At 45.7% G+C, this 22,836-nt stretch overlaps 6 protein-coding genes across 21 annotated transcripts in view; 3 read left to right on the forward strand and 3 right to left on the reverse strand.

The window, feature by feature from the left end:
• The window catches only part of LOC1272931 (clathrin heavy chain), a 13,422-nt gene extending 6,867 nt beyond the window's left edge, over positions 1 to 6,555 (forward strand). For 5 of the 7 annotated variants that reach the window (XM_061641790.1, XM_061641793.1, XM_061641792.1 and 2 more), the window contains exons 4-8: positions 1 to 1,780; positions 1,865 to 2,031; positions 2,128 to 2,214; positions 2,318 to 2,534; positions 4,224 to 6,555. The exon at positions 1 to 1,780 is cut by the window's left edge and continues 2,267 nt beyond it. In XM_061641790.1, the coding sequence (XP_061497774.1) occupies positions 1 to 1,780; positions 1,865 to 2,031; positions 2,128 to 2,214; positions 2,318 to 2,534; positions 4,224 to 4,234 (2,262 nt within the window). In that variant the 3' untranslated portion in view covers positions 4,235 to 6,555. Of the gene's footprint in view, positions 1,781 to 1,864; positions 2,032 to 2,127; positions 2,215 to 2,317; positions 3,923 to 4,223 lie in introns of those variants that run through there. The other 2 variants (XM_003436308.2, XM_061641794.1) reach the window with 1 other exon arrangement.
• On the reverse strand, positions 4,834 to 8,226 carry LOC1272930 (uncharacterized). The gene is made up of 6 exons (XM_061641805.1): positions 7,942 to 8,226; positions 7,616 to 7,862; positions 7,389 to 7,517; positions 7,229 to 7,307; positions 7,012 to 7,151; positions 4,834 to 6,932 (listed from the first exon to the last, which is right to left on the reverse strand). The coding sequence occupies exons 1-6, from the start codon at positions 8,052 to 8,054 to the stop codon at positions 6,615 to 6,617; spliced, it is 1,026 nt and encodes a 341-aa protein (XP_061497789.1). The 5' UTR covers positions 8,055 to 8,226; the 3' UTR covers positions 4,834 to 6,614.
• Positions 8,227 to 8,337: 111 nt separating this feature from the next.
• On the reverse strand, positions 8,338 to 15,115 carry LOC1272929 (protein ROP). 4 transcript variants are annotated; one of them, XM_061641803.1, is made up of 8 exons: positions 14,956 to 15,115; positions 14,027 to 14,173; positions 13,792 to 13,947; positions 13,174 to 13,277; positions 12,664 to 12,812; positions 11,798 to 12,572; positions 11,542 to 11,726; positions 8,338 to 11,445 (listed from the first exon to the last, which is right to left on the reverse strand). In XM_061641803.1, the coding sequence occupies exons 1-8, from the start codon at positions 14,981 to 14,983 to the stop codon at positions 11,223 to 11,225; spliced, it is 1,767 nt and encodes a 588-aa protein (XP_061497787.1). In that variant the 5' UTR covers positions 14,984 to 15,115; the 3' UTR covers positions 8,338 to 11,222. The 4 variants fall into 4 exon arrangements, with proteins under 4 accessions (XP_061497787.1, XP_061497785.1, XP_061497788.1 ...); XM_061641801.1 differs by having other exon boundaries at positions 8,338 to 11,448; XM_061641804.1 differs by lacking the exon at positions 13,174 to 13,277 and adding an exon at positions 13,584 to 13,687.
• A 179-nt stretch (positions 15,116 to 15,294) lies between these two features.
• LOC4577074 (putative ribosome-binding factor A, mitochondrial) lies at positions 15,295 to 16,851 on the forward strand. 3 transcript variants are annotated; one of them, XM_001238812.2, is made up of 3 exons: positions 15,295 to 15,397; positions 15,811 to 15,899; positions 15,958 to 16,851. In XM_001238812.2, the coding sequence occupies exons 2-3, from the start codon at positions 15,897 to 15,899 to the stop codon at positions 16,744 to 16,746; spliced, it is 792 nt and encodes a 263-aa protein (XP_001238813.1). In that variant the 5' UTR covers positions 15,295 to 15,397; positions 15,811 to 15,896; the 3' UTR covers positions 16,747 to 16,851. The 3 variants fall into 3 exon arrangements, with proteins under 3 accessions (XP_001238813.1, XP_001238814.1, XP_001237396.2); XM_001238813.2 differs by having other exon boundaries at positions 15,344 to 15,464; XM_001237395.3 differs by having other exon boundaries at positions 15,367 to 15,715.
• LOC1272927 (large ribosomal subunit protein P2) lies at positions 16,819 to 19,158 on the reverse strand. Of its 5 annotated transcripts, none has more exons than XR_009764594.1 (5): positions 19,001 to 19,158; positions 18,639 to 18,925; positions 18,492 to 18,556; positions 18,011 to 18,058; positions 17,759 to 17,870 (listed from the first exon to the last, which is right to left on the reverse strand). XR_009764594.1 is itself a non-coding variant. In XM_061641807.1 (4 exons), exons 2-3 carry the CDS (start codon positions 18,913 to 18,915, stop codon positions 18,495 to 18,497), a joined length of 339 nt encoding a protein of 112 aa, XP_061497791.1. In that variant the 5' UTR covers positions 18,916 to 18,925; positions 19,001 to 19,158; the 3' UTR covers positions 16,819 to 16,830; positions 18,492 to 18,494. The 5 variants fall into 5 exon arrangements, 2 of the variants coding, with proteins under 2 accessions (XP_061497791.1, XP_061497790.1); XR_009764595.1 differs by having other exon boundaries at positions 17,759 to 17,891; XR_009764596.1 differs by having other exon boundaries at positions 18,011 to 18,277.
• A 223-nt stretch (positions 19,159 to 19,381) lies between these two features.
• LOC1272926 (N-chimaerin) lies at positions 19,382 to 21,524 on the forward strand. Its single transcript, XM_311850.5, has 4 exons — positions 19,382 to 19,535; positions 19,607 to 20,299; positions 20,365 to 20,754; positions 20,824 to 21,524. The coding sequence occupies exons 1-4, from the start codon at positions 19,403 to 19,405 to the stop codon at positions 21,087 to 21,089; spliced, it is 1,482 nt and encodes a 493-aa protein (XP_311850.5). The 5' UTR covers positions 19,382 to 19,402; the 3' UTR covers positions 21,090 to 21,524.
• The last annotated feature ends 1,312 nt before the right edge of the window (positions 21,525 to 22,836 follow it).

The following is a 22,836-nucleotide window of genomic DNA, read 5'->3' on the forward strand; positions in this document are numbered from 1 at the left end:
GGCCAGTGCGATCGCGAGCTGATCGCGGTTTGTAACGAGAATTCGCTGTTCAAGTCGGAGGCCCGCTACCTGGTGCGCCGGCGCGACGCCGAGCTGTGGGCGGAAGTGTTGTCCGAGGCGAACCCTTACAAGCGGCAGCTGATCGACCAGGTGGTGCAGACGGCCCTGTCCGAGACGCAGGACCCGGATGACATCTCCGTCACGGTGAAGGCGTTCATGACGGCCGATTTGCCGAACGAGCTGATCGAGCTGCTGGAGAAGATCGTGCTCGACTCGTCCGTCTTCTCCGACCATCGCAACCTGCAGAATCTGCTCATTCTGACGGCGATCAAGGCGGACCGTAGCCGCGTGATGGACTACATCAACCGCCTGGACAACTACGACGCGCCCGACATCGCCAACATTGCGATCAACAACGAGCTGTACGAGGAGGCGTTCGCGATCTTCAAGAAGTTCGACGTGAACACGTCCGCCATCCAGGTGCTGATCGAGCAGGTGAACAATCTGGAGCGTGCGAACGAGTTTGCCGAGCGCTGCAACGAGCCGGCCGTCTGGTCGCAGCTGGCCCGCGCCCAGCTCCAGCAGGGCCTGGTGAAGGAGGCGATCGATAGCTACATCAAGGCGGACGACCCGAGTGCCTACATCGACGTGGTCGAGACGGCGAGCAAGAACGACTCGTGGGAGGACCTGGTGCGCTATCTGCAGATGGCGCGCAAGAAGGCGCGCGAGAGCTACATCGAGAGCGAGCTGATTTACGCGTACGCCCGCACGGGCCGGCTGGCCGATCTGGAGGAGTTTGTGTCCGGACCGAACCATGCCGACATTCAGAAGATCGGCGACCGCTGCTTCAACGACCGCATGTACGAGGCGGCCAAGCTGCTGTACAACAACGTGAGCAACTTTGCCCGGCTCGCGATCACGCTGGTGCATCTGCGCGAGTTCCAGGGCGCGGTGGACGGTGCCCGCAAGGCCAACTCGACGCGCACCTGGAAGGAGGTGTGCTTCGCCTGCGTCGATGCGGAAGAGTTCCGGCTGGCGCAGATGTGCGGTCTGCACATCGTGGTGCACGCGGACGAGCTGGAGGATCTGATCAACTACTACCAGGACCGGGGCTACTTCGAGGAGCTGATCGGGCTGCTGGAAGCGGCCCTCGGGCTGGAGCGCGCACACATGGGCATGTTTACCGAGCTGGCGATTCTGTACTCCAAGTACAAGCCGGCCAAGATGCGCGAGCATCTGGAGCTGTTCTGGTCGCGCGTCAACATTCCGAAGGTGCTGCGGGCCGCCGAGCAGGCGCACCTCTGGTCCGAGCTCGTGTTCCTGTACGACAAGTACGAGGAGTACGACAACGCGGTCCTCGCCATGATGGCGCATCCGTCCGAGGCGTGGCGCGAAGGGCACTTCAAGGACATCATCACCAAGGTGGCCAACATCGAGCTGTACTACAAGGCGATCCAGTTCTACCTGGACTACAAGCCGCTGCTGCTGAACGATATGCTGCTCGTGCTGGCCCCCCGCATGGACCATACGCGCGCCGTCAGCTTCTTCACCAAACAGGGACACCTGCAGCTCGTCAAGACGTACCTGCGGTCGGTGCAGAGCCTGAACAACAAGGCAATCAACGAGGCGCTGAACGGGCTGCTGATCGACGAGGAGGACTATCAGGGCCTGCGGACGTCGATCGACGCGTTCGACAACTTTGACAACATTGCGCTGGCGCAGAAGCTCGAAAAGCACGAGCTCACCGAATTCCGTCGCATTGCTGCCTACCTGTACAAAGGTATGTTTTTTTTTAATACAATTTTATGCTCCCTCTGAACACGTTTGCTAAACTGTGCATGTGGGCGCTCCTTTGCAATTGCAGGAAACAACCGCTGGAAGCAGAGCGTGGAGCTGTGCAAAAAGGACCGACTGTTCAAGGACGCGATGGAGTACGCGGCCGAGTCGCACCAGGGCGAGCTGGCGGAGGAACTGCTCGGATGGTTCTTGGAGCGGGGCGCATACGATTGCTTCGCGGCATGTCTATTCCAGGTAGGTTTGGCGGGCCCGGCCAGTTGGTGGCTAGTTCATTCCTGAAGCTCTCCAAAACCAGTAAAACACTCTTTTGATATGTTCTTTTCCTCACAGTGCTACGATTTGTTGCGGCCCGATGTAATACTAGAGCTCGCATGGCGCCACAACATCATGGACTTTGCTATGCCTTACATCATCCAGGTAATGATTTGGGACGAAATGGAACCTCTTACACACCACCTCTGAGTGCCACCTCCTAGTGCGTCCGTTATTGATGCAATCACTCTTTCCCTCCCCCCTTCAGGTGACGAGAGAATACACCTCCAAGGTAGACAAGCTGGAAGCGTCCGATGCCGAGCGACAGAAGGAGGGCGAAAGCACCGAACACAAATCCATCATCATGCCCGAACCGCAACTGATGCTGACTGCTGGCCCCGGTATCGGCATGCCCCAGTATGCGCCACAGTACGCCGGCGCGTACGTGCCCCCGCAACCAAATATGCCCCCATACCAGTACGGTGGTATGTAAAATTGCACGTTAGCGCCTAGCAAGAAGCACAACTACATTCTACCGTGGACGGACGATCCAAAACACACATACACAACACTGTGCGAGCAGTAGTAGTAGAAGTAGTGGTAGTAGTAGTAGCGTAGGAAACAAGCATGTGTATAGAGAGTAATTCGGCTCCATCCTCCCCCCCCCCCCACCTCACACGCAATTTTGTACAATGCTCCCTGTCTTCAACAATCATTCCCAAATTAACGATCGCGATTTGCGTCGTGCGTGTGTGACGCTTAGATTTGTTTTTTTTAAGCTCCTGCGGAAGCACACAGTATTGTGTATTTTTATGTTGTGCGCGCCGCTCTGTACGCCAAACGCGTAAGAGCATGCCCTTGTGCCGAACAGTTTCTCTGTGACTGTGAAATGTTTTCAGCTGCAATGCAAGTAGCTGAATGTGTTTAACGTTTGTTATGTGAAATCCTTATCCGACTGTCTACCTTCCAGTTTTTGTTTATTTTTTGTCGCCGTCTGCGCAAACAAATTAGTGTAAGAAAGACAATGAGCACACACACACACATACACAATCTTGTCCATAACCCTTCATGCAGGATTGTACAGAGCGCTGGTGGTGCATCAGTGAAGCGTGCTAGTAGTTGACAGCATCATTGCCGCAGAGGATGAGATGCAATTTAGACAAACATATATAGACATTTCGCTCGCTCCCGTCATCCTGTGGATAGCATTTAGTACACGTGACTTATCCGTGAACATGCTTCCCTTGATTTTATGTCTAACCCACAACGTGTGTGTGTGTGTGTCGCCACTGCTGCTAATGCCATTGCTACTGGTTCTATGGCTCTACCGCTGCCCTGTTGCATTGCGCTCACGTAACCCACTTTCTGTCCGGCGTGTCGCGACCACTACACACTCATCGTCTCATCCTTGAATCGCCGTTCCACACACACACACACACACACCCACACTACTACCACCCGCCGTGCAACCGTCCGTGTTGTGTCGGTGTCACGCGTTTTGGTACGCCGGCGCTGCGATACGAATCATCAGCATTTAGTTAAATTACTACACGTGCGCCCAATAGGAGGGTGCGTTTCTGGGGGTTTCTTCCCGTTCTGGCTTTGCTTTTGCTATACCCACACCAATACCATACCACTCACCAGTGTGGTGTAGTAGTAGTAGTGGAAAGTGGAAAGGCGACAGTGTGGCGACAGTGGTGCAAAAGCGCGGCTAGTTGTTAGAGTATATTATATATCTATTATAAAACATATATTAAACATTTGCGTAGTAACGATTATTCTGTAGTGTGTATGGGGCAACGCAAAAGTGCACCACCTTCCAATTTACTTGTGTACGAAATAAAGCGATAAAATGGTTTCGTTTTCAAATGTATTTACACTTGCTGCTCTGATTGTTTTGTGTTTGGATCTCTCGCTCATCAAGAAACATTTCTCTAAACCCCTCCAGCAAAACGCATCGTAACATACACACACACACACGTCCGTGAAACGCGTCGAATATTGCATTTTTGTCCTTAATTTCGCTGTCCTTCCTATCGATTCGACCCTTTACTTATTATAATTTGCTGCTATTTGGTTGAGCTGAGAGTAGTCAGATGTTTGGCAATGGTGTTATCATCGTAAATAATAATAATAATAATAATGTGTCCTGTTTGTTCTGTTTCGTTTCTTAGGTTTTAATTAAAGCAGCACTAAAAGTTAAAGAAAAACAAACTGTCTGACCCCCCTTCCCACGAAGAGGAGAAACAAATAAACCAACCCGAAATGTTAACTATCATACATACCGAAAACAAAAGGACCAACAAATAGTGTTGAACTCCTGTTTGGCGTAATATGCTAAACATCTAAATGCAAACACACAAACACATTTATGTATCTGCAGACCTCAGACCTTCTCACAGCTGCGCGGGATAATGTTGTCCCACTTTGGCACCGGTCAGATGCAACGTTTCTCTTTTACCTTGCAGTTGGATGGCAAGCAAGGACGTGCTGCGTTGCATGCGGGACGGGGCGCATATGATGACGCATATGCCTTTCAGGTTGGTGGAACACGGTTGCTGGGTTGATGAGTCATGAATGTAATAATTTTAAAGCATTGCCCTACAGATAAACCACTGGAAAAAAAAAAACAAAACAAAACAAGAACAACACATAAGACAAGCGACTAAGCAAAATAAAAGTGAAAAAGCGAAGGTGAAAGAATATTCGTTAGCAAATATTATATGCATCTAGTATTGCAGTATATTGTGAGTAGAAATTCAACTAAAATCGTTATCATTTATCTTATTGTTCACTAAGAAAATGAAAAAAAAATGCTAGATGCAAAAGAGATGAATATATAACTATACTTATATATTATATATATACATGCATAAAGAAAAGTTCTATACAGCGCGCGCGTAAAGAAAGCAGAAGTAGAATGATGCTGTGTGCGTACGTGTATAAAGGGAGCAGCATGCCGAGATGTGATGCTTTTCCTGTTATTATCGTTGTGTACAATTTATCCTGAAACGTAGGTATATAGACACAATGCAAACCATACCCCAGTACAGGATGCCGCCAAACATTTAGCCATGTTGTGTACACAGTAAGAAATCAGCATTACGAACGATAGGAGGAATAACGCATCCGAAGCAATGTCACACACCCCCGCCCAATCTCTATCAGAAATGCAATCAATGCTTAGTACTCATCCGAAAAGCAAGAGAAAAAAGACACACATATACACAGGCGCGCAGGTTTACATAGGAAGAAGAGATAGGGGCAAGCATGGAATATACATAAGTAGTGAGAAAACAAATGAACGCATTCCTAGTACTACAGCAAGCACATCTCACTGGTAAGATTGCTTCACTCACGGTCCCACGTGGTTGCTGTTAGATGGCAGCAAATGCAAATGTCCTTGTTTGCAAACAAAATCTCAGTATTTTTCTTCGTTTATTTTGCTCCCTGCACACAGTAATGCAGCAGGATTTGTTGAAGACGAACCACACGACGGATTTCTTTGTTATTTGTGGAAGTTTTGATACTTCGTATTGCTTCTTATTTACTTCGTTTTGAATGGTTTCCTTTGCTATTTGCACTCCAAATGATGCAAATCATCATTCCTTGTCGGTACGATACGATGCGGTACAAGCAACCGTAATGAATCAAACCTTTTCTCGCTAAAGCACACACACACACACACAATACAGTATTGTTAGGTGAAAGAAAGGTTGATATGCGGGATATAGTTTTTATTTGCAAATTTTCTGCACTCTGCACCACTACTGGATTTGGTTTTCGAACTGGATTGCTGCTTGACTTTTACATTAAATGCACAAACGGAAGCCGAAAAATCGTTACAGTGTGCGGTAGTATCATTATTTTGTCCTGTTTTTTTATCGTCACAATATTTTATCCCACCATCATTATCGTTATTGTGCGGCCGACTGGCAGACAGGCTAAGCTTATTTATGCAATCTATAATTATTATTATATTAATTCACGTACGTTTTAATTACGGACCAGGGCAGTTTACACGACAAAGCGCTAAGCCTACTAAGTTTTCCTAGTGTGCATGGCTGCCCTGATGCAACCCTTGCAGCCAGCCTAGACACAGACACACGAGGCCGCGGGGCTCTGCAGATCGAAAGATCGCAAAGGTTGAGTTCGCGTGGGTGAAACATTTAGATGAATATATCTCGTGCGACATGCAAAACATGCGACTAAAAATACATAACAGAAAAATACGTATATATATACTATATGCATATGCATGAAACAGAAGATCCTCTTCTAACACACCATTTTCCCCTTACCTTATATGCATTATTGATTCGACACAGAGTAGCGAAAGAGTAAAGTGTCACCGAACAGCTGGTTGATTGAAATTAAATGCTATCGTTTAAAACCTACGAGTAAAAATCACACTAAGGAGCAAAACACAAAATGAACGAACAAACAAAACAACAATAATAAACGCGCGCGTGAGGCGAATGAATAAACTCAAAGTTGTCAAATAAATCCGCTAGTCTGTAGTCTGTGTTGCCGCATTTGTGCCGCTAATATCACATATTCTCCACTTAAAGTGCGGTTTTCCGTCGCTGCGTACCCTTCTCCGCACACAGACTGTGGCCTTCGTTGCGGAGTTTGGCAGCCGCCAGCCGGCGCACCTCGTGCAGTATCTCGATCTCCTCCTTGATGTGATCCAGCTGCGTTTCGACGTCCCCGCGCGGAGCTTTCGGCTGGGAGCCGCGCCGCTTGCGCAACAGTATGTACACGTGATTTATCGCATCTAGCAGGCAGTTGATGCTCGATTCGTTCTCCACCATGTAGCTCTTGACGACGGTGACCGATTTTTCCCAGCGCAATCCTTCCTCCTTTGCCGCAACGTACTGTGTCTGCGTAAGGCAAGCATCATACGGCATGTATAGGCGGCAGTTAGCACTTCGCACAGCGCAAAGACCATTGTATACGTACCAGAAGCTCCGACAAATCGTTGTTCAGCCCGGTAATGATGTGCAGGGCGGTTTTCGTTGCCTTGAACAGGTTCTGGCGAATTTCCTCGATTTCTTGAATCTTTTGCTGCTCTACGGCAGAAATTTCCACCTGGGCTAGTACTGGGGAAAGAGCCATGAGAGGGAAAATGCGCATAGTGTAAGAAGAGGTAGATCGCTTTAAAGCTGCATCACCTTACGCAATGAATCACAGCGCTGGATAAGATCTTGCATGGTTTCGTAAGTCTTCGATTCGGCAATTGTCTGTTCCATTACTTTCTGCAAAAGGGAAAGGGCATGTAGCGTCTTGTCACATGTCCGCTTTTACTACACGAGTCACCATACTTCCTATGCACATACCTCAAACGGTTCGAATTGATTGATCGTTTCCTCATACTTCACTACAAACTCGTCCAGCTGCTCCAGATCCGACTCGAGCTGAGCGATCTTTTCTTCGTACTGTACATGTTTTTCCTTTTCTCGCTTGACCTGCACAGGGATAGATGATATGGAGGGGGCAGAAATCAGAAGGTGTCAGCAATCGAACCTCTAGTTCAAGACAACGCTCGACCGGGTGCTTGAATTACCGTGTCCAGCGCGCCCTGTTCCTTCATTTCGCAATCCTTGAGAAAATCGTTCAACTCGACAAACTCAGCGCGCATCCGTTGCAGCAGCTCGGTCGTCTGCTCCAGCCGCTTCCGGTTGGTGACCACCTGCCGTTGGGCCTGTTCACGCATCCGGTGCTGCTCCTTGGTGATTTCCATATACTCCCGGTCATTGTGAATGCCCTTAAGCTCGAACCCATTGCGGGCGACATCCCAACCGGGGACATTGCTGCAAACCAAAATATATTACATCATCGGATTCGTCCACACCCTGTATATGTGGGTTCTATGGCCGTCGCGATACGTACATGTAGCACTTGTTGTTTAATTTGGATTCGAAGTAATTTTCTACTGCCTGTTCCGGGTTCTGGTCGTACTTCCCAAATACGCCCAGCTTCGTGATGGGTTTTCGACGCGGCATTCTATGGCTTCAACGTAATGTGATGATGCAGATAATTCTTTCTCGACCTGGCACCTCCAGCAAATGTGGGCAAGTCGAGGCAGCAGTTGCTTTTTCATCAAATAACAATCCGATGGAGTTGCGATTGGTTTCCATGGTTACACGTTCACCGATGGCGTTTCTAGATTTCCCCAGTTGTCAAAAAGGATTGGAATTTGTTCGAGCAACGAAAGCCACAACATCGTGGATAGGAACTTACGGCAAATTAACAAACGAAATTAAGGCAGAATCAATCACACGCGTATTCTTCATTCGGATAAGTATTTATTAAATGTAATTGTCTATGCTATGAAACTGGAGGAAACTGGAGGAAGCCAAAATACAACTAAAATACAAGCCAACTTTTCCTCTGCACCTTGAATGATCATCATCATTCTCCTTCCTTCCTTTCTCTTCCCTCTAATCGCACCATTACAATGCCACACACTAACAACGTTCCATATCTTTTTTGTTTTTGTTTGTTTTGTTTTTTTTTCATCACGAAGAATCAACGCAAAGAAACCGCTCTTCGCTGCCGGGACTTTCGAAAACCCGTCGTTTCTGATCTAAATAATTGGTGGGGTGGTAATTAAGGTTATGCTGCTAGTGTGCCGAGGAATTACATTCCACTCGGATCACACCTATTGGCGCTGCTGGCACTCTCCCGGGGAAAGATTTGGTGGTGACAAATCGTACTCCTACTCTGCACGATCTATCAACGCAACAGGCTCGTTTTGCAATCCATGTATTGGATCTTCTCTCCTGCATCTGTTTTCCACTTTGATTTTCGTACTTAAAACCATAGTCCGCAGGGATCGTGTTTTCGAATGTCAGTTTCTTTCTTCGCGTTGATTCTTCCCAAATGCACACAAGAGTATATTAAATATGCTATTAGTTTAATAATTGAACGCTCGAAGATTTTAGATAGAAGTGTGTTATTGTGTACAGGGGGTCTGCTGTCTGTTCCGCTCTGTTCTCTGTGTGTTTTGCTCTTCACTGCGACCTACGACCAATCAATGGCAGAACATTATTGTTGGAGAGTTGTTTTATTGTTCTGGGTTCCGGGTTCCGCTTGTTCCTGGCGCAGAGCGTCGTGCCGTGTGCGATGCACAGCCGAAGAGAGATTGCTCATGCTAGTTCTTCTTCTGTTCGGAAGTTGCACACACACCCGTAACATCTGCTCCGCTCCAAACATTCCAAGACAATAGAAGATAAATATATGGGTAGTAAGTATGTTGCTATATACGTTTGGTTTGGTTTCCGCATTACGATGCGTTTTGTAACATTCCTTCAAACTGATAAATTTTATACAACATTCTTCCTTCTGATGTACTCGCGATTTGTGATCTTAGCATATCTTCTCTTTTTTTTTTGTTCGATCGTTCAACAAGAAACGATACAGACAAGTACAATAAATATAGCATTTAACTTAGTGTAATTTTTCTCTCAAGTGTTTGTAATTTCTCAAGCATCCCTCTTTGCCGAAAGCTGAACGCGGTTTCCACTTTAATTTTCCCAATTTCACCAAGCAAACGCTGCAAACACGTGTTCGTAGATCGAATTTGTAGTTGTGTACCATTATAAGGGAGAATGTGTCTGTGTGGCTGTGTGCACTGTGCTCTTTGGTTACACGCCTTTGCCGATCACATCGCATTCGCAGGCAAAGCGGGACGAAGAAGAAGAAAAGCATGCTTCAGAAGCAGCTCAAAACTATTCAATCGATACGTTGAATGGTATCGATCAATTAAGCCGGAAGCTTCTGCGCATACAATGCAGCACCGTACCGCAGCGGTGCGCCTCTTCCCACACCCTTCATCGACTGCGGGACGCGCCAGACGAAGAATTCCATAATTAGATCTGCAACATGCGTGCGCGCGTGTGGTGTTTTGTTTTTAAAAACTAATCAATAATTTAGCATTAACTTGTTCACATCTTTTTCAGCCCATTCCTAATCGCTATGATATATGAACTTCTTCACGTTAATATAGCTTTTAATGTGTGTTTGTGTTTGAGGGGTTTTGTGATTTGTTTTTGTTCTCTCTTTCTCTCTCTCTTTGTCGTATTTCTTATCCCTATTTCGTCTGGTGTATATTTATGCTAATGTGACTTTGTGGTAAATGTTTCCGCACAACTTATGTTTTGCTGATCCAAGCGCTGGCGCATTATTATTATTATTATTATTTTGAATGTGTGTTTGACTCGTGCATGATGCCATTTTGTTTCATTTCATTACATTGCTTTTGATATTTCTCCCCACTCACATCGCTGCTAATACTTCTTGCAAGTTAAACCGAAAGCGAATGGTTGAAAACTGTAACTGCGACCAACGGTTGGCCGAACTAATGCAACGGAAACTAACCCTCCTAACTTCGCTTCGATGTAATTGGCTAATAAGATGATTGTATGTGCATGCTGCACAATCGATAATAAAACCATAGCTTATAACATAAACGATTAAAATCCAATATGACTATCCACACAAGTAACAACAAGTAGCGAAACAATCCCGGAAACGTGATGCGTACCATCCAGCGTACACTTTGTTTCCGACGGGAATCATGAAACGTACTAAACGGCATAATAGAGGAACGCAACAATACGCGAGAGTGCTTACGCAGTTACCTTGCGCGCCACTCTCCCTCCATAATAAAGCAAGAAACGGAAGCAAATCACAATCGTTTTCCTTTGCAAAGGAATGTACCATTAAATAGTCTAAAAGAGCTTGCAAAATGCCAACGGGGAAAGAAACGCAAAATCTGTCTCATTGATTATTATCAGATGCATTCCTCAGACCGGGTTGATATCTCCCTCCTTCGCACTCTGCGCAGAGTTTTGTAAGTTTACAAACTTCAAATTTAACTCCCTTCTCGATCGGTGTTTCGGTTGTATGGCACCCCTAACCCGAACCTGTGGCTTTGTGTCAGTGTGTGGGAGTTTGCTCGAACGGGAGTCGTGCATTCATTTTCTTAACAGATAACAAATAGAATACTCATCATCTTTATGACTGTCATACTGTCATACTGTTCCGCTCTTGGTAGAACAGCAATTCGAACACGGTCTGAGGATCACAAGGAAAGCGAACGGTGTTAAATCGGCGCAGCTCCATCGCCTCCACCCCCCTAGCGGCTGAATTGCACTGCCCGATCCACCTTACTCTTTGTTGAGCGAGCCCAGATCGCTGAGGAAGGTTTCCGGCGTCAGGATGTGGGACGAGCCGATGTACACCTCCCAGTTCTTGACGGCGGCCGTGACCTCGTACGCGCAGCGAATCTCCGAATAGCTGCAGCCTCCGACCACAAACATAATTAGGCGCGGTACGTTCTTAACCGCCGTTTGCGATTTGTCCTTGTGCCAATGGCCGTAGCGTGCACTACTGCTTTTGCACAATGAGAAGAAAAAAACGAGCATGAAACCGGATGGAACAATTAGTCCAATTGGCGTGGTAGTTACGCGCCCGCACTACACTTACCTGGTTGGCGCATGGAAGCCGGCCATCTTTCTGCCACCGAGGAAGGGGAAATGACGCTCGTCCAGCTTGTTGTCGATCGCGTCCTCCATGATGTCCTTGATGACGGGTGTCCAGCGGGACATTTGGTAGGTGTGTTCGTTGATGCGCTCCTTTCTCGGCACGGTGTACGATTTCTTGCGATTGCCCTAAAGTAGAAATGTTTGATTTTGTTTAGCTGAGCTTCACTATGGCCTTCACATCGCCGCTTGTCACTTACATCTGCAATAACGTTGATACCCAGATGGATAAGGTTGTGGATCATCTCGCGCTCCTTCTGGTCGATCTGTGCATGCGTGACCAGCTTGGTCAGATTCTCCTCCGAGATGCCGTTCTTGATCATGACGTACAGCGCGATAATGCGCACCTTGTCGTAGTTGGAAACGTTCTGGTCCAGCAGGATCGGCACAATGTTGCGCATGTGATCCTTGATCTTCTCGCCCTCCGCGTCCGTACCCATGGCCAGATCCTGCTCCACGCGGCACAGCTTATCGACGTACCCCTGGTACGATTTCATGCAATCCTCGGCCAGGTGCAGATGGGTCGAGTACTTGGACAGCTGCTTCTGGTACTGGGGCATCTTTTTGATCATCTGCGACAGATCCTTCATGGACTGTTTTTCGCTCTGCGTGAGACGTTTCGATTCGGTGAACGACTTCAAGTACTGCGTCACGCTCTGCGACACCACCGCAATGTGCTGATGGCGCAGATCCACCCACAGATCGTCATTTTCGTCCAGCAGCACCTCCTTCTCGGCCGCATTCGGCGACGGGATGAACTTGTACACGTCGTTCACGATGGGCAGCAGATCGTACGCCATCGCCTGCAGCGTTAGCTCGTGCAGCAGCGGCGAAACGCAATCGAACCCACGGTCGAGAATCAGCAGCTGCGAGCGGGCCTTTTCCGGACCTTCGCCCATCGTCGGCTCGTCCGCCTTGTACGCGTCCAGCTTTTGCTGCACCATTTGGGCTAGCTCCACGTTGCCATCCCATTCGCTGGAATTGAAAAGAGAGAGGGAGAGAGAGAGAGCACACAAGTCGGTAAGCTATGCGTTGGTAAGGAGACGGTTGCAGACGTACTACCTACCTACGGTAACGAACGGACGGATATTCCCCGAGCGTCGCGCATAGGGTGGCAATTTGTTCGGCAATGCGCTCCATGTTGCCGCTGCGAGCCGACGCAAGCGCGGGCGAATACGCACATTGGAAGGTGACGGGCGAGTCAAGTGAGTACACCTTTGTACACGACGAGGAAAGGTAAGTTACGTATAGAACGGAGATATAATTATTGTCGTAGAACAATGTTTGATATGTGCAGTTAACAAGCAGATTAAATTTTGTACAAATGCAAACATATTGCAATCAATTGAATGGCGTTTCGTGAAATAAGTGATGTTAACAGATGATGTTAAGTAAAATGAAAAAAAAAATGGAATTATTACCCAAAATGAAAGCGTAAAAAATGTTAGACAAACAAATGTATGAAGAAAAAATATACAAAAAAAAATAATGATAATAAAAAATTGACAACGCAACGCATTTCTAGCTACATACAAAAAGCATTGTTATTAGTATATGATCCCAAAACTTTGCACACCTGCGACTCGTACGGCAGAAAAGCAATGTTGATTTCCTTCAACGTTTTAATCTTTCTGGATACGACCGATTTACAGATATCGTTGAACAGCTCCTCCGGACAGACTGCAACGGGCCAGAGGGTGGAAGGGTTAGACACAGAATATAGTGTGTGAGATGACGCACGGAATAGACATAACAATGTAAAATTTAGAAGTTAAGAGTTAACAGCTGCACTGTAAATTCCGTGATTGACACCTTGTTCCCGGGCGGATTAGTACGATGGCCATCCACATGAACGTGAGGACGGGAGTTAAGCTTAACGCACACAAACACACTTTCCCTACTTCCAGCACCCTTTTCTTATGCAAGAGTTTAGTTTCCAGCGGCCACCAAATGCGCATAGTAAGTCTAAACCAAACCAATATTCACCTGCGCTTCGTACGGAATAAATGCAATACTCAGTTCTTTGCACGTTTTCATGAACTTCACTACGGTGCCTTTGCCCAGAATATTGAACAGTTCTTCTGGTACAGCTGGGATGATGGACGGACGAGACAGAAGAGGGTCATTATCGCAGTGTTACCATGCGCTGGTCTAGCAGTCTGGCCTGGTGTCACCACTGTGTCACTCTACTTACCCTCGGTGAAGAACACGTGTGCCGCCTTGTATGTCGGTTTGGCAGGATTCTCAAAATCCCGCATCAACAAACGTATCGAATCCTCTGACGGCGTAATCAGGTAGACCGCTTCGATCGCCGGCAGAGGCTCCCGCTTCTTGTTGATGTCTTCTACCACTGTTGGGGGGAAAAGAGCGAGGGTGAGATTAGTGATTCGAAGACGAATAAAGCTAATCGTTGATGTCTCTCCACTTACAGGTGACACCTTCCGCGCTGATTTCGTGCATTTTGGTGCACGCCGAAACCATACGCATGGCCAGCTTGTCGACGATTAGGATTCTCCATTCCGTACCAGGTTTGCCGTCCGATTTCGTCTTGCTGCGGACGACCTCATTCATGATCTCTGTACCAAAAGAGTAAATGAAACAACACAAATCAGCAAGCAAATAAAACATAATAAACAAACAAAAGATCCTACAAGCATCCCCAACCATCAACATTAAACTGAAGGTCAAAATTGATCTATCTTTGATTTGTTCTACCGATCAACGGATGATGCAAAGCAAACGGCACATTAAAACAGCACAAAAACAGCCATTGTTTTGATTGTGCATATTGCTGACCCGCTGCTGAACTGCGAAGGTATTGCTAGAAATCTCTCACTCTCCATCGGCATTCGTGCGGACACGGTTCTCGCACATTCTGACACCATATTCTATTGTGCGGCTGCTTTGCGCAAGTGCAATCAAAAAATCGATACCGAAGGCAAAATTTTCTGCGTTGTCTTCCCGAAAATAGTGACCCACTCCAGGTGGTGCTGCTCCTCCTGCCCCACATGATCCACGCCCTGCGCCTCGTTCTTCATTGTTGCACTTCCTGCACTGCCACTGTGGACCATTTTCATACATTCATATTTCGTGGGCTAGCTACAAAGGGTCACAAACTTCCGTATGGGGATGAATAATCGAACCCCCGAACCCCGCTTCACTGCTCAGTCGCACCCCGTCCCTCCCATAAACGGGAGGGGCGTTCTTCTGCGGTACACACTGCGGATGACGGACTGCTGGTCTGCATTGAACCGCAATACGCAATTTTCACACCCCAAAATACTTTTCACAGCACAGTCAGTTCCATGGATTATTCTATCGAAGAATAGTAGCTACAAACCGATGGTGAATTACTCACTTTGACCAACCAACAGTTTCAGAGCCATTTTTGCTGCTACAACTTCAGCTTTTGCTTTAACTTTGCTTTTCTCTGAGTAATCACTGGCAAAGTGGTGGGCGATAGCTGTGTCGGAATCACTGTTCGCGTCAATGGCAAATGTCACCAGGGGAGTGATTTCGATCCGATCCGACTAAGGTGCAATGTTTGTTTACATTGTAATTTATGATGATTTTTTAAATATTTAGTTGAAATATTGTTTTTTATTTTCTTATGTACTTTGTTCAAATGTTTATGTTCAATGATGCAAAAGTTCGGTTTTTTAATAATTAAAAAAAGCGGAACAATCATGCAACTGTTCTGCCCATCACTAGTGCTGTTTGTCATTGTTTTGAAATGTTGACAACGTGATTCGAAATTTATTTTTGTTGGCAGGCAAACCAAATTGGCACTCGGGCGTGATGTGAGAATCGTTCTTAATATACTCCATTATATCATAACAATTTGCGATCCCTTATGGGTTGGAAATGGTGGGAATAAAATTATTAAAGTGTAACAAATCAAGTTCTGCATGCATTGTTTGCTTTAAGCTCCAAGGAAGACCCAGTTGTTGATTCTCCAGTTTGTAGTGCTGTGTTTGTAGATAGTTTCTGCTATTTTTATTTTTTTGGTTTGATAGCATAGAGGCTATTATATTTTGTTTGTTGGAAAAATTGACCAAATAGCAATAAGAATATCGTACTTTCCGGTAGATCCATACAGACATATCCACGTGGTTGCGGTAGTAGTAGAATATGAACCATCCAAAACATAACTGTGTTGGCTCGCGAATGCATTTTCATTTAGCACACATCTAAAATCGGTTTCTTTTTGCAGGCATTACAAATGATGTGTGATAGTAGTAGTTGATGTGAAGCTATTGGCGGTCGTAGCGCATATCGCGTCGCAATTTCGAGTTCATTATGGTAAGTATTTTTATCAAACCCTGGTGAGCAATGAGACACAGCTGATTCTCTATTCTAGCTTAAGATTGCGTCGTCCCGTTTGTTCTCATCGAGCGCTCAGCTTTGCGCCTCCTCGACAAAAGCTGCCAAAGTTCTGAACAAGCTTATGAATGGCAGTAAAACGAAGAAAAAGCGTTACTACGATGAAACCAACGACCAGGGACCGAAGCTGTTGCCGACCAAATCGCTGGCCAGCACCAAACGGCAGGGAAAGGAATCGAACCGTCGCGTGGCGGTGCTGAACAAGCTGTTCATGAAAAATATCACCGACCTGATGGCAACGGGCTCCTTCGCCAGCGATCTGTACGGCTACGGTATACAGATTTCGCGTGTCCGCGTGGCGCCCGATTTCCGCGAAGCCAGCATCTACTGGTTTTCGACCAATCTCAACAGGGATGTAAAAATTGACGGCATCCTTAAGCCGCTCTGTTCGCGCATTCGTCATGAATTGTCGCAGCTACGGCTGATGGGAGAAGTTCCGCAGCTTACGTTCGTACAGGATAAGCGATACTACGTGGAAGGTTTGTTGAACAGTTTGCTGAAGGAGGCAGACTACGGCGAGGAGAATGCGAATGTTGAGCAGGACGTTTTGCTGCCGAAGCCGGAAGATCAATGTTTGTGTGAGCCAGAGATGAGACACGACATACTTGGGCTTGACCATGCTCAAATCATGTCGCGTGTTCGCCAGTCCGTTGACAAAACGAACAAAGCGTGGAAAGCACACCAGGAAGCGCAGAAGAAGCGGGACGAAGCCGCTGCTGCCGTCCAGCAGAGAGCGAATTCCGAGCAACTTGGAAAGACCGAATGATTTCTTTCAACTAAATTAGATCCACCGGCAACTGGTTGGATGTAGAAGTTACGGAAACTAGCCGCCAAATGTTGTAGTAATAAAGGTTTATTATTGATAATTTGAGTCGATTTTTGTCCTGTTTTTATTTGAAGATCAATCCCATCGTGTAAGCATGCTGATATCTGAAAAGAAAACAAAATCCAACAGATCCACCTGTAACGAAAAACAGGAGATTGAATTAGACACACATACTAACTGATATATACGAATATGCACGCGTATTTACAGAGTATCAGTGGAAATGTTTCAAAATCATAGAATGTTGTCATTCGAAAGATGGTAATTAAGTTCATTCATCATGAAAAGAAAAATCAAGGACAAGTTTTTACTTACCTATATAAAAACAGTATTAACTCTACGAAGAAGACCCGCGTAGTAGGAATCTGCAATAATAGGACAAAGGTAAGCAATATTAGCTTACGATCTCTTATATCTAATTAACGTATAGAATCATGTGAGATTCAGGGAAAAAAGCTTTTAAATCACTGTTACTCATCCGAAAGATGGTGTAAATAATAAAAAATCATCATTTGAGGCTAGTAATAGTCATCGAAAAATGACGCTGCAATTCCAAACATACCTGAAACGAAACACAGAAAAAGGTAACGTTAGTTTCATGTAAAATGCTCGAATTGTATAGCATAGATGGATTTAATGAAGTCAGTGAGAGCAATCGAAATCATGGATATCATTCCCGAAAGATGGTTAGATGTAGCGAAATCATCATTAGCAAAGAACAATTGAAAAAATACGAATGTGAAGCAAAACTTTACCTTTTAAGGGGAAAAATCCATGATGCCGATGTCGTTGTCACGCAAGTAGATGAAGTATTCTCGCCGACGGTAAACGAATTTAAAAAGAAGCAAGCATATAGGATTTTTCATGTGCAACAATTCATTCCAAGAAAAGGAACGCTGAAAACTTTTACGGATACGTGGAAATTTAAGATTTAAAAAATGGAAAAAACTAGTAGTTTTCGAAATGAAAATTTATTCCTATGTCACACGTTTTGTACACAATACCCAATCCACACCATTACACGCACTGTAACAATGATGCGAACCCCTTGGATTTGTTGATAGCTGCAAAGAAAAGAATAACAGCTTAATTAGACATAGCGAAGAAGCTTAAGATGTTAAGAGATTCACAAATGAAGAGAAGGGACATTAGCGCCAAGGGTTGGGTGAATTTATGGTGGTTTAAGAAATGCTAGGTCTCTTACCTATATCTGAACGATATAGCATAGCAGTGAATGTGACGCAGTAATAAACTATAAAAGGAAAAGGAAAAGAAATGCTTGGTTTTAGAACGTTGTGTTACAGTATTAGACACGTGTTTCACGACAGGCGAAACTGTATTGATCAGGAGAAATGTGTTAAATCACTGTTCATCATTCGAAAGATGGTGATATATCGTTGTATTCATCATTGGAAACACGCGGTGAAGCTATACAATTGTACTGAGGGAACACAAGGAGTACGATACCAACCTGAAATGGGACAATAATTAAAAATGAGTTAGTAAAACACGCCTCTTCTTGTGGGGATTAAAAGCATTCCAATCAATTGGTTTAATGGGTGGTCAGTAAGAGCAATTGGAATCATTGTTATCATTCCCGAAAGATGGTTGAATACATGCGAGTTCATCATATAAAAACACCTCCCAATTAAAAAGGGAATAATTTTGTACCCAAAGATGCTTACCTTTTACTCGAAAAGACCGAAGCCCATGTCGTCGTCTTCGGATTCCGACTCTTCCTTCTTCTCCTCTGCAATTGGATGGAGAAAATTATTTCATTAACTTTCCACACAACGAGGCACCGATGTGCACAGCACAACCGCGCTACTTACCCTTCTTCTCGGCAGCCGGAGCAGCACCACCGCCGCCACCGGCAGCGGCAGGGGCAGCAGCGGCAGCGCCGCCACCAGCCGGCATCGAGGACAGCTTCTCGCGTCCGGAAGCGATCAGTTCCTCGATCGACTTGCTCTTCAGCTCGTTCACCACCTTGGTGACGCGGGTCGAATCGGCCTCAATACCGACCGAGCTGAGGATCTTCTCGATGTCCGAGTTGGATGGTGCGGCGTTGCCACCCAGGACAGCCAGCAGGTATGCAGCTACGTAACGCATTTTTGCAAAACTAAAACACACCGAAACGATTGGTCGCTTGTTAGTTGGCGCTCCGGACGGCGTTTTGGCGGATTCTCGTACTTACTTTTAAGTCAGATCGACACGAAACGTGAGCAGCAAATGAAATACACGTCTATTCGACTCAAGCAGTTTACAAAAAGAGGAAGCGTGAGGCTTGTCGGAAGTGCGAACTGACAGCCATTGTCAGGGCTACTCGAGTGCCATCTAGCGGAAACAGTGCAAACTTTCGCGCAAGGAAACAATTTTATTTTTCACATATTTGAGGTAGCGTTCAAGGCATACAAGAACTAAAAAGGTATATGTTTTCTTTTTACTGCAGCTATTTTTATAATATCCTTGGATTTTTTTTAAATTCCGAAGTAAAGAAAAATTATGTCTTGGAAAAGATACAGGGCATTCAATTTCCAACACGTCAACTAGTCATGAAAAACGGAAAAAGCGGCCCGCTGTCATTTCTAAATATAGAATGCTTTGTGTTTATGTTGTTATTTACAAATTAGACGAATGGGCACGGCCTAGAGGACAACATTCCGGGCCACAGTCGTCGACGATGTCTAAAGATGCACTTTTAGCCGTCCCAAATGTGTGGAAGCCCGAGCGTAAGTTGCCGATTTACCCCAACTGCATCAGTCGAAGCCGTAATGAACAGCCGTGCAACTTTTTCTTGCAGTGTATAAAATACAGCTTGACGCACCCACCCCAAAACCAGTGCTATGCGAGCGGGACGACATCATGGGACCCACCCGGTACGGCAAAGAGTATCACGGGACAATGGACCACAAGGAGTGTGAGCAGATGCTGAAGGACAAGCCGGACGGTAGCTACCTGGTGCGACGCAGTCCCGGTGCCGACAACTACTACACACTCAGTTTGCGCTTTGGCCAGGCGACCAAGCATTTTAAGATATTTTATTGCCCGGAAAAGGGCCACTATCTGCGGGAGAACTTTAAAAAGTTCGAAACCGTCGAAGAGATGGTTGCCGACGGATTGGTGGACTTTTACATGCGCCTGCATGCTGCCCCGATCCTGAAAGAAATGATGAGTCAGACCAAGAAATGCTACGAACAGAGCCCGTACATGACGCTGCATCGACGCAAGCTGCGCTCGCTGTGCAAACCGTCCAAACTGCCGATGGTGCAGGACAGTCTAGAGTCGGCCGACACGGAAATAGCGGACGATCGGGATGGTGGTGCGAAGGGCGCAGACCAGGAGCAGTTTGAAAAGTCGGACACACACGACAACGCCTATCCGGAGTACGAAAAACAGCATGCGTTTAAAACTCACACATTCAAGGGCTTAAATTGGTGCGAGTTTTGCGCTAACTTTTTGTGGGGCTTCACCTCACAGGGTGTGAAATGTGATGGTAAGATAGATTTAACCCCTCCATACGACAGTAGCAAAAGTATATTTACTTTTCTTTTTTGTTAGACTGCGGTTTTATGGCGCACTTCAAATGCTCGGAACTGGTACCGGCCAAATGCGTACCGGATCTGAAACGTTTGCGGGGAATATTTGGGGTCGATTTGACCACGCTAGTGACGGCACACAAGTGTCGCATTCCATTCATTGTGAAGAAGTGCGTGGAGGAGGTGGAAAACCACGGCATGTTGCAGGAGGGTATCTACCGGATATCGGGATTTGCGGACGAAATCGAAGCGCTCAAGATGGCACTGGATAAGGATGGCGAGAAGGCGGACGTATCCGCCCAGATGTACAGCAACATCAATGTGATTGCCGGCGTACTGAAGCTGTACCTACGGCTGCTTCCCGTTCCTTTGATAACGTTTCAATCATTCCCCTTGTTTATGGAATCGATGCGTAAGTAGCTGTAATCACGGGAAAACGGGGAATTACACAGTTGGCTTACATTATTTTGTGTCGCTCCAGGAGAGAAATCAATCGGCGAACAAGTGATAGCGTTGCGGAACGCTGTGAAAGCCTTGCCACCCGCCCACCTGCACTGTTTGAAGTACATTCTCGAGCACCTTAATCGCATTGCTTCGCATCACACGATCAACAAGATGAACGAACACAACCTGGCCACCGTGTTTGCTCCGACGCTCATTGCCACGCCCCAGCATATGACCGACCTGTCGCAGGAGATCAGCATGCTGGCAGCTCTAATCAGCCACTGTCATGCAATATTTTTGTAGTGCAAAGTTAAATCAGGTGCGTGAGAGTCCAAACAATCTGTTTAAAGTCATAACCGCAGCAGCATCTTGGGATATAAAGATACGCCGACATTGTCCTTTTTTTCGGTATCCTTCGGCATCCTAAAGATGACTGAACAGCATTAGCTTCCTTAATATTCTGCTGTTTTCAAACTTTGGTCATCCGCATCAACAGCTACCTACCACCAGTAAGGCTCGGTTTATGTTGTATGAAATTGTGTTTCCTTACGTAGGTTTACTATCATTGCTAGAACAAAAACGAACAATCACGTGTGTAATCATGCTTCTACTGCCCTGACTCTATGCTAATATGCCTTTTTATAATCTTGTTTTCTGTTCAACAGACAAATAATTATCGTACGGTATTAACAGTTTCATTTTACTGGATGTAATAAACAATATTTATGTCATTAAAAATCTTATGTTTTTATACATTTGTTTCACCAAAAATGGTTTTGTATGTTAAACAAACAGTTAAACAAATAGACATAAAACTCTTGATGTTTTGGCCGTCAGTGACTTCGATGCGTGTATAGGAGATGAGCCGTTTGTACTTCTAGAGAGAGATGCTGTAAATATTGAGTAATCGAAGCAGGTTATGTTATGGGTAGCATAAACAGTATCTCCGAAATTGATAAAGATGATTTCAAAAAAGAAATCAATAAAATAAGGGAAAACAATCTTACATTGAGTTGGACGCCCCTGCCAAAAAGAACGCCACCGTTGCTTTAAGTGGTGTAATTCCAGTGCTCGTGTAAACTTACTCACAATGACCATCATTCGACGTAGACCTTCAATGTTCCCACAACCGTACACCCACTGCGAAATGCGGTTATTGCTCGATTTTAGATTATTCAGCGATATCGTACATCTTACTTAATTCAGGCAGTGCAAAAAAAACCCGCCTTACTCACAAACGCGCACCACTACTTTGTATTCCGGTGTTGTGTTGAAAAAATATGCTTCCTTGATTAGTAGACTGGGCAGCTAATGTAGAAGACTAAACTAATTCAGACACAAATCATGGCAAGACACACCTCACAGCAGGATCCGTAAATGATTGCATGAATAACAACACCCTCATACTTTAATTGTGTCCTCAAACTCGCGTTCTTCCACACTATTCTAGGAACGGTATTGTGGAGGTCCCCAACGCCTCGAAACAAATTTCGACAATTTAACATCTTTAAATTGTGCGCTTTGTATATCATACCAATAGGATCGCCATTACCATTTTGTTTTGAGCGCTTTTATTTGTCACTCCATTTATTCTCCATCTTCTCCTCCCAACATCCGAACGCCAGCTGATGATGACTTCGCCACGAACCGGGGGCGTGATGTTGGAAAAGATCCAAGCAACCGCCTCCTTTTTAGTTTCCAACCGTGATACACATTCCATTCCATTCCATCGTGTGTATGTATTAGTGATGGGAAAAATGAAGTTTTCGTCGGAATCAGTTTCCGGTATCGGATCCGTAATCGGAATCTGTTAAAGAATCGCCATCGGCTGTGTAATTGGAATCGGCTTCGGATTCGGAATCGGCTCCGGAATCATAATCGGTTACGCAATCATAATCAGTTCCGCAATCAGAATCGGTTCCGGAATATAAATAGGCTCCGGAATCGGAATTGGCTCTGAAATCAGAATCGGCTTCGACATCGGAGTCGGTTTCGGCATCTCCATAAGAATAGACGTTTGGATCCATAGCCACAAATAATCTAAATTTAC

This window comes from Anopheles gambiae, chromosome 2, assembly GCF_943734735.2.
Source record: "Anopheles gambiae chromosome 2, idAnoGambNW_F1_1, whole genome shotgun sequence".
In the NCBI taxonomy this organism is placed as follows: Eukaryota; Metazoa; Arthropoda; class Insecta; order Diptera; family Culicidae; genus Anopheles; species Anopheles gambiae.

Excerpts from the sequence above, each read along its gene's own strand:
- LOC1272930 (XM_061641805.1), bottom strand. The coding sequence starts at position 8,054 with ATGCCGCGTCGAAAACCCATCACGAAGCTGGGCGTATTTGGGAAGTAC. Across the intron at positions 7,863-7,941 it reads TTAAACAACAAGTGCTACAT|CAATGTCCCCGGTTGGGATG; the intron begins GTACGTATCGCG and ends TTTGGTTTGCAG. Across the intron at positions 7,308-7,388 it reads ATCAATTCGAACCGTTTGAG|AAAGTAATGGAACAGACAAT; the intron begins GTATGTGCATAG and ends TCCCTTTTGCAG.
- LOC1272927 (XM_061641807.1), bottom strand. The coding sequence starts at position 18,915 with ATGCGTTACGTAGCTGCATACCTGCTGGCTGTCCTGGGTGGCAACGCC. Across the intron at positions 18,557-18,638 it reads TCCGGCTGCCGAGAAGAAGG|AGGAGAAGAAGGAAGAGTCG; the intron begins GTAAGTAGCGCG and ends ATCCAATTGCAG.
- LOC1272926 (XM_311850.5), top strand. The coding sequence starts at position 19,403 with ATGCTTTGTGTTTATGTTGTTATTTACAAATTAGACGAATGGGCACGG. Across the intron at positions 20,300-20,364 it reads ACAGGGTGTGAAATGTGATG|ACTGCGGTTTTATGGCGCAC; the intron begins GTAAGATAGATT and ends CTTTTTTGTTAG. Across the intron at positions 20,755-20,823 it reads CTTGTTTATGGAATCGATGC|GAGAGAAATCAATCGGCGAA; the intron begins GTAAGTAGCTGT and ends GTGTCGCTCCAG.
- LOC1272929 (XM_061641801.1), bottom strand. The coding sequence starts at position 14,983 with ATGGCTCTGAAACTGTTGGTTGGTCAAA. Across the intron at positions 13,948-14,026 it reads CAGCGCGGAAGGTGTCACCT|TGGTAGAAGACATCAACAAG; the intron begins GTAAGTGGAGAG and ends TCCCCCCAACAG. Across the intron at positions 11,449-11,541 it reads GGCTTCCATGCGCCAACCAG|CAGTAGTGCACGCTACGGCC; the intron begins GTAAGTGTAGTG and ends ATTGTGCAAAAG.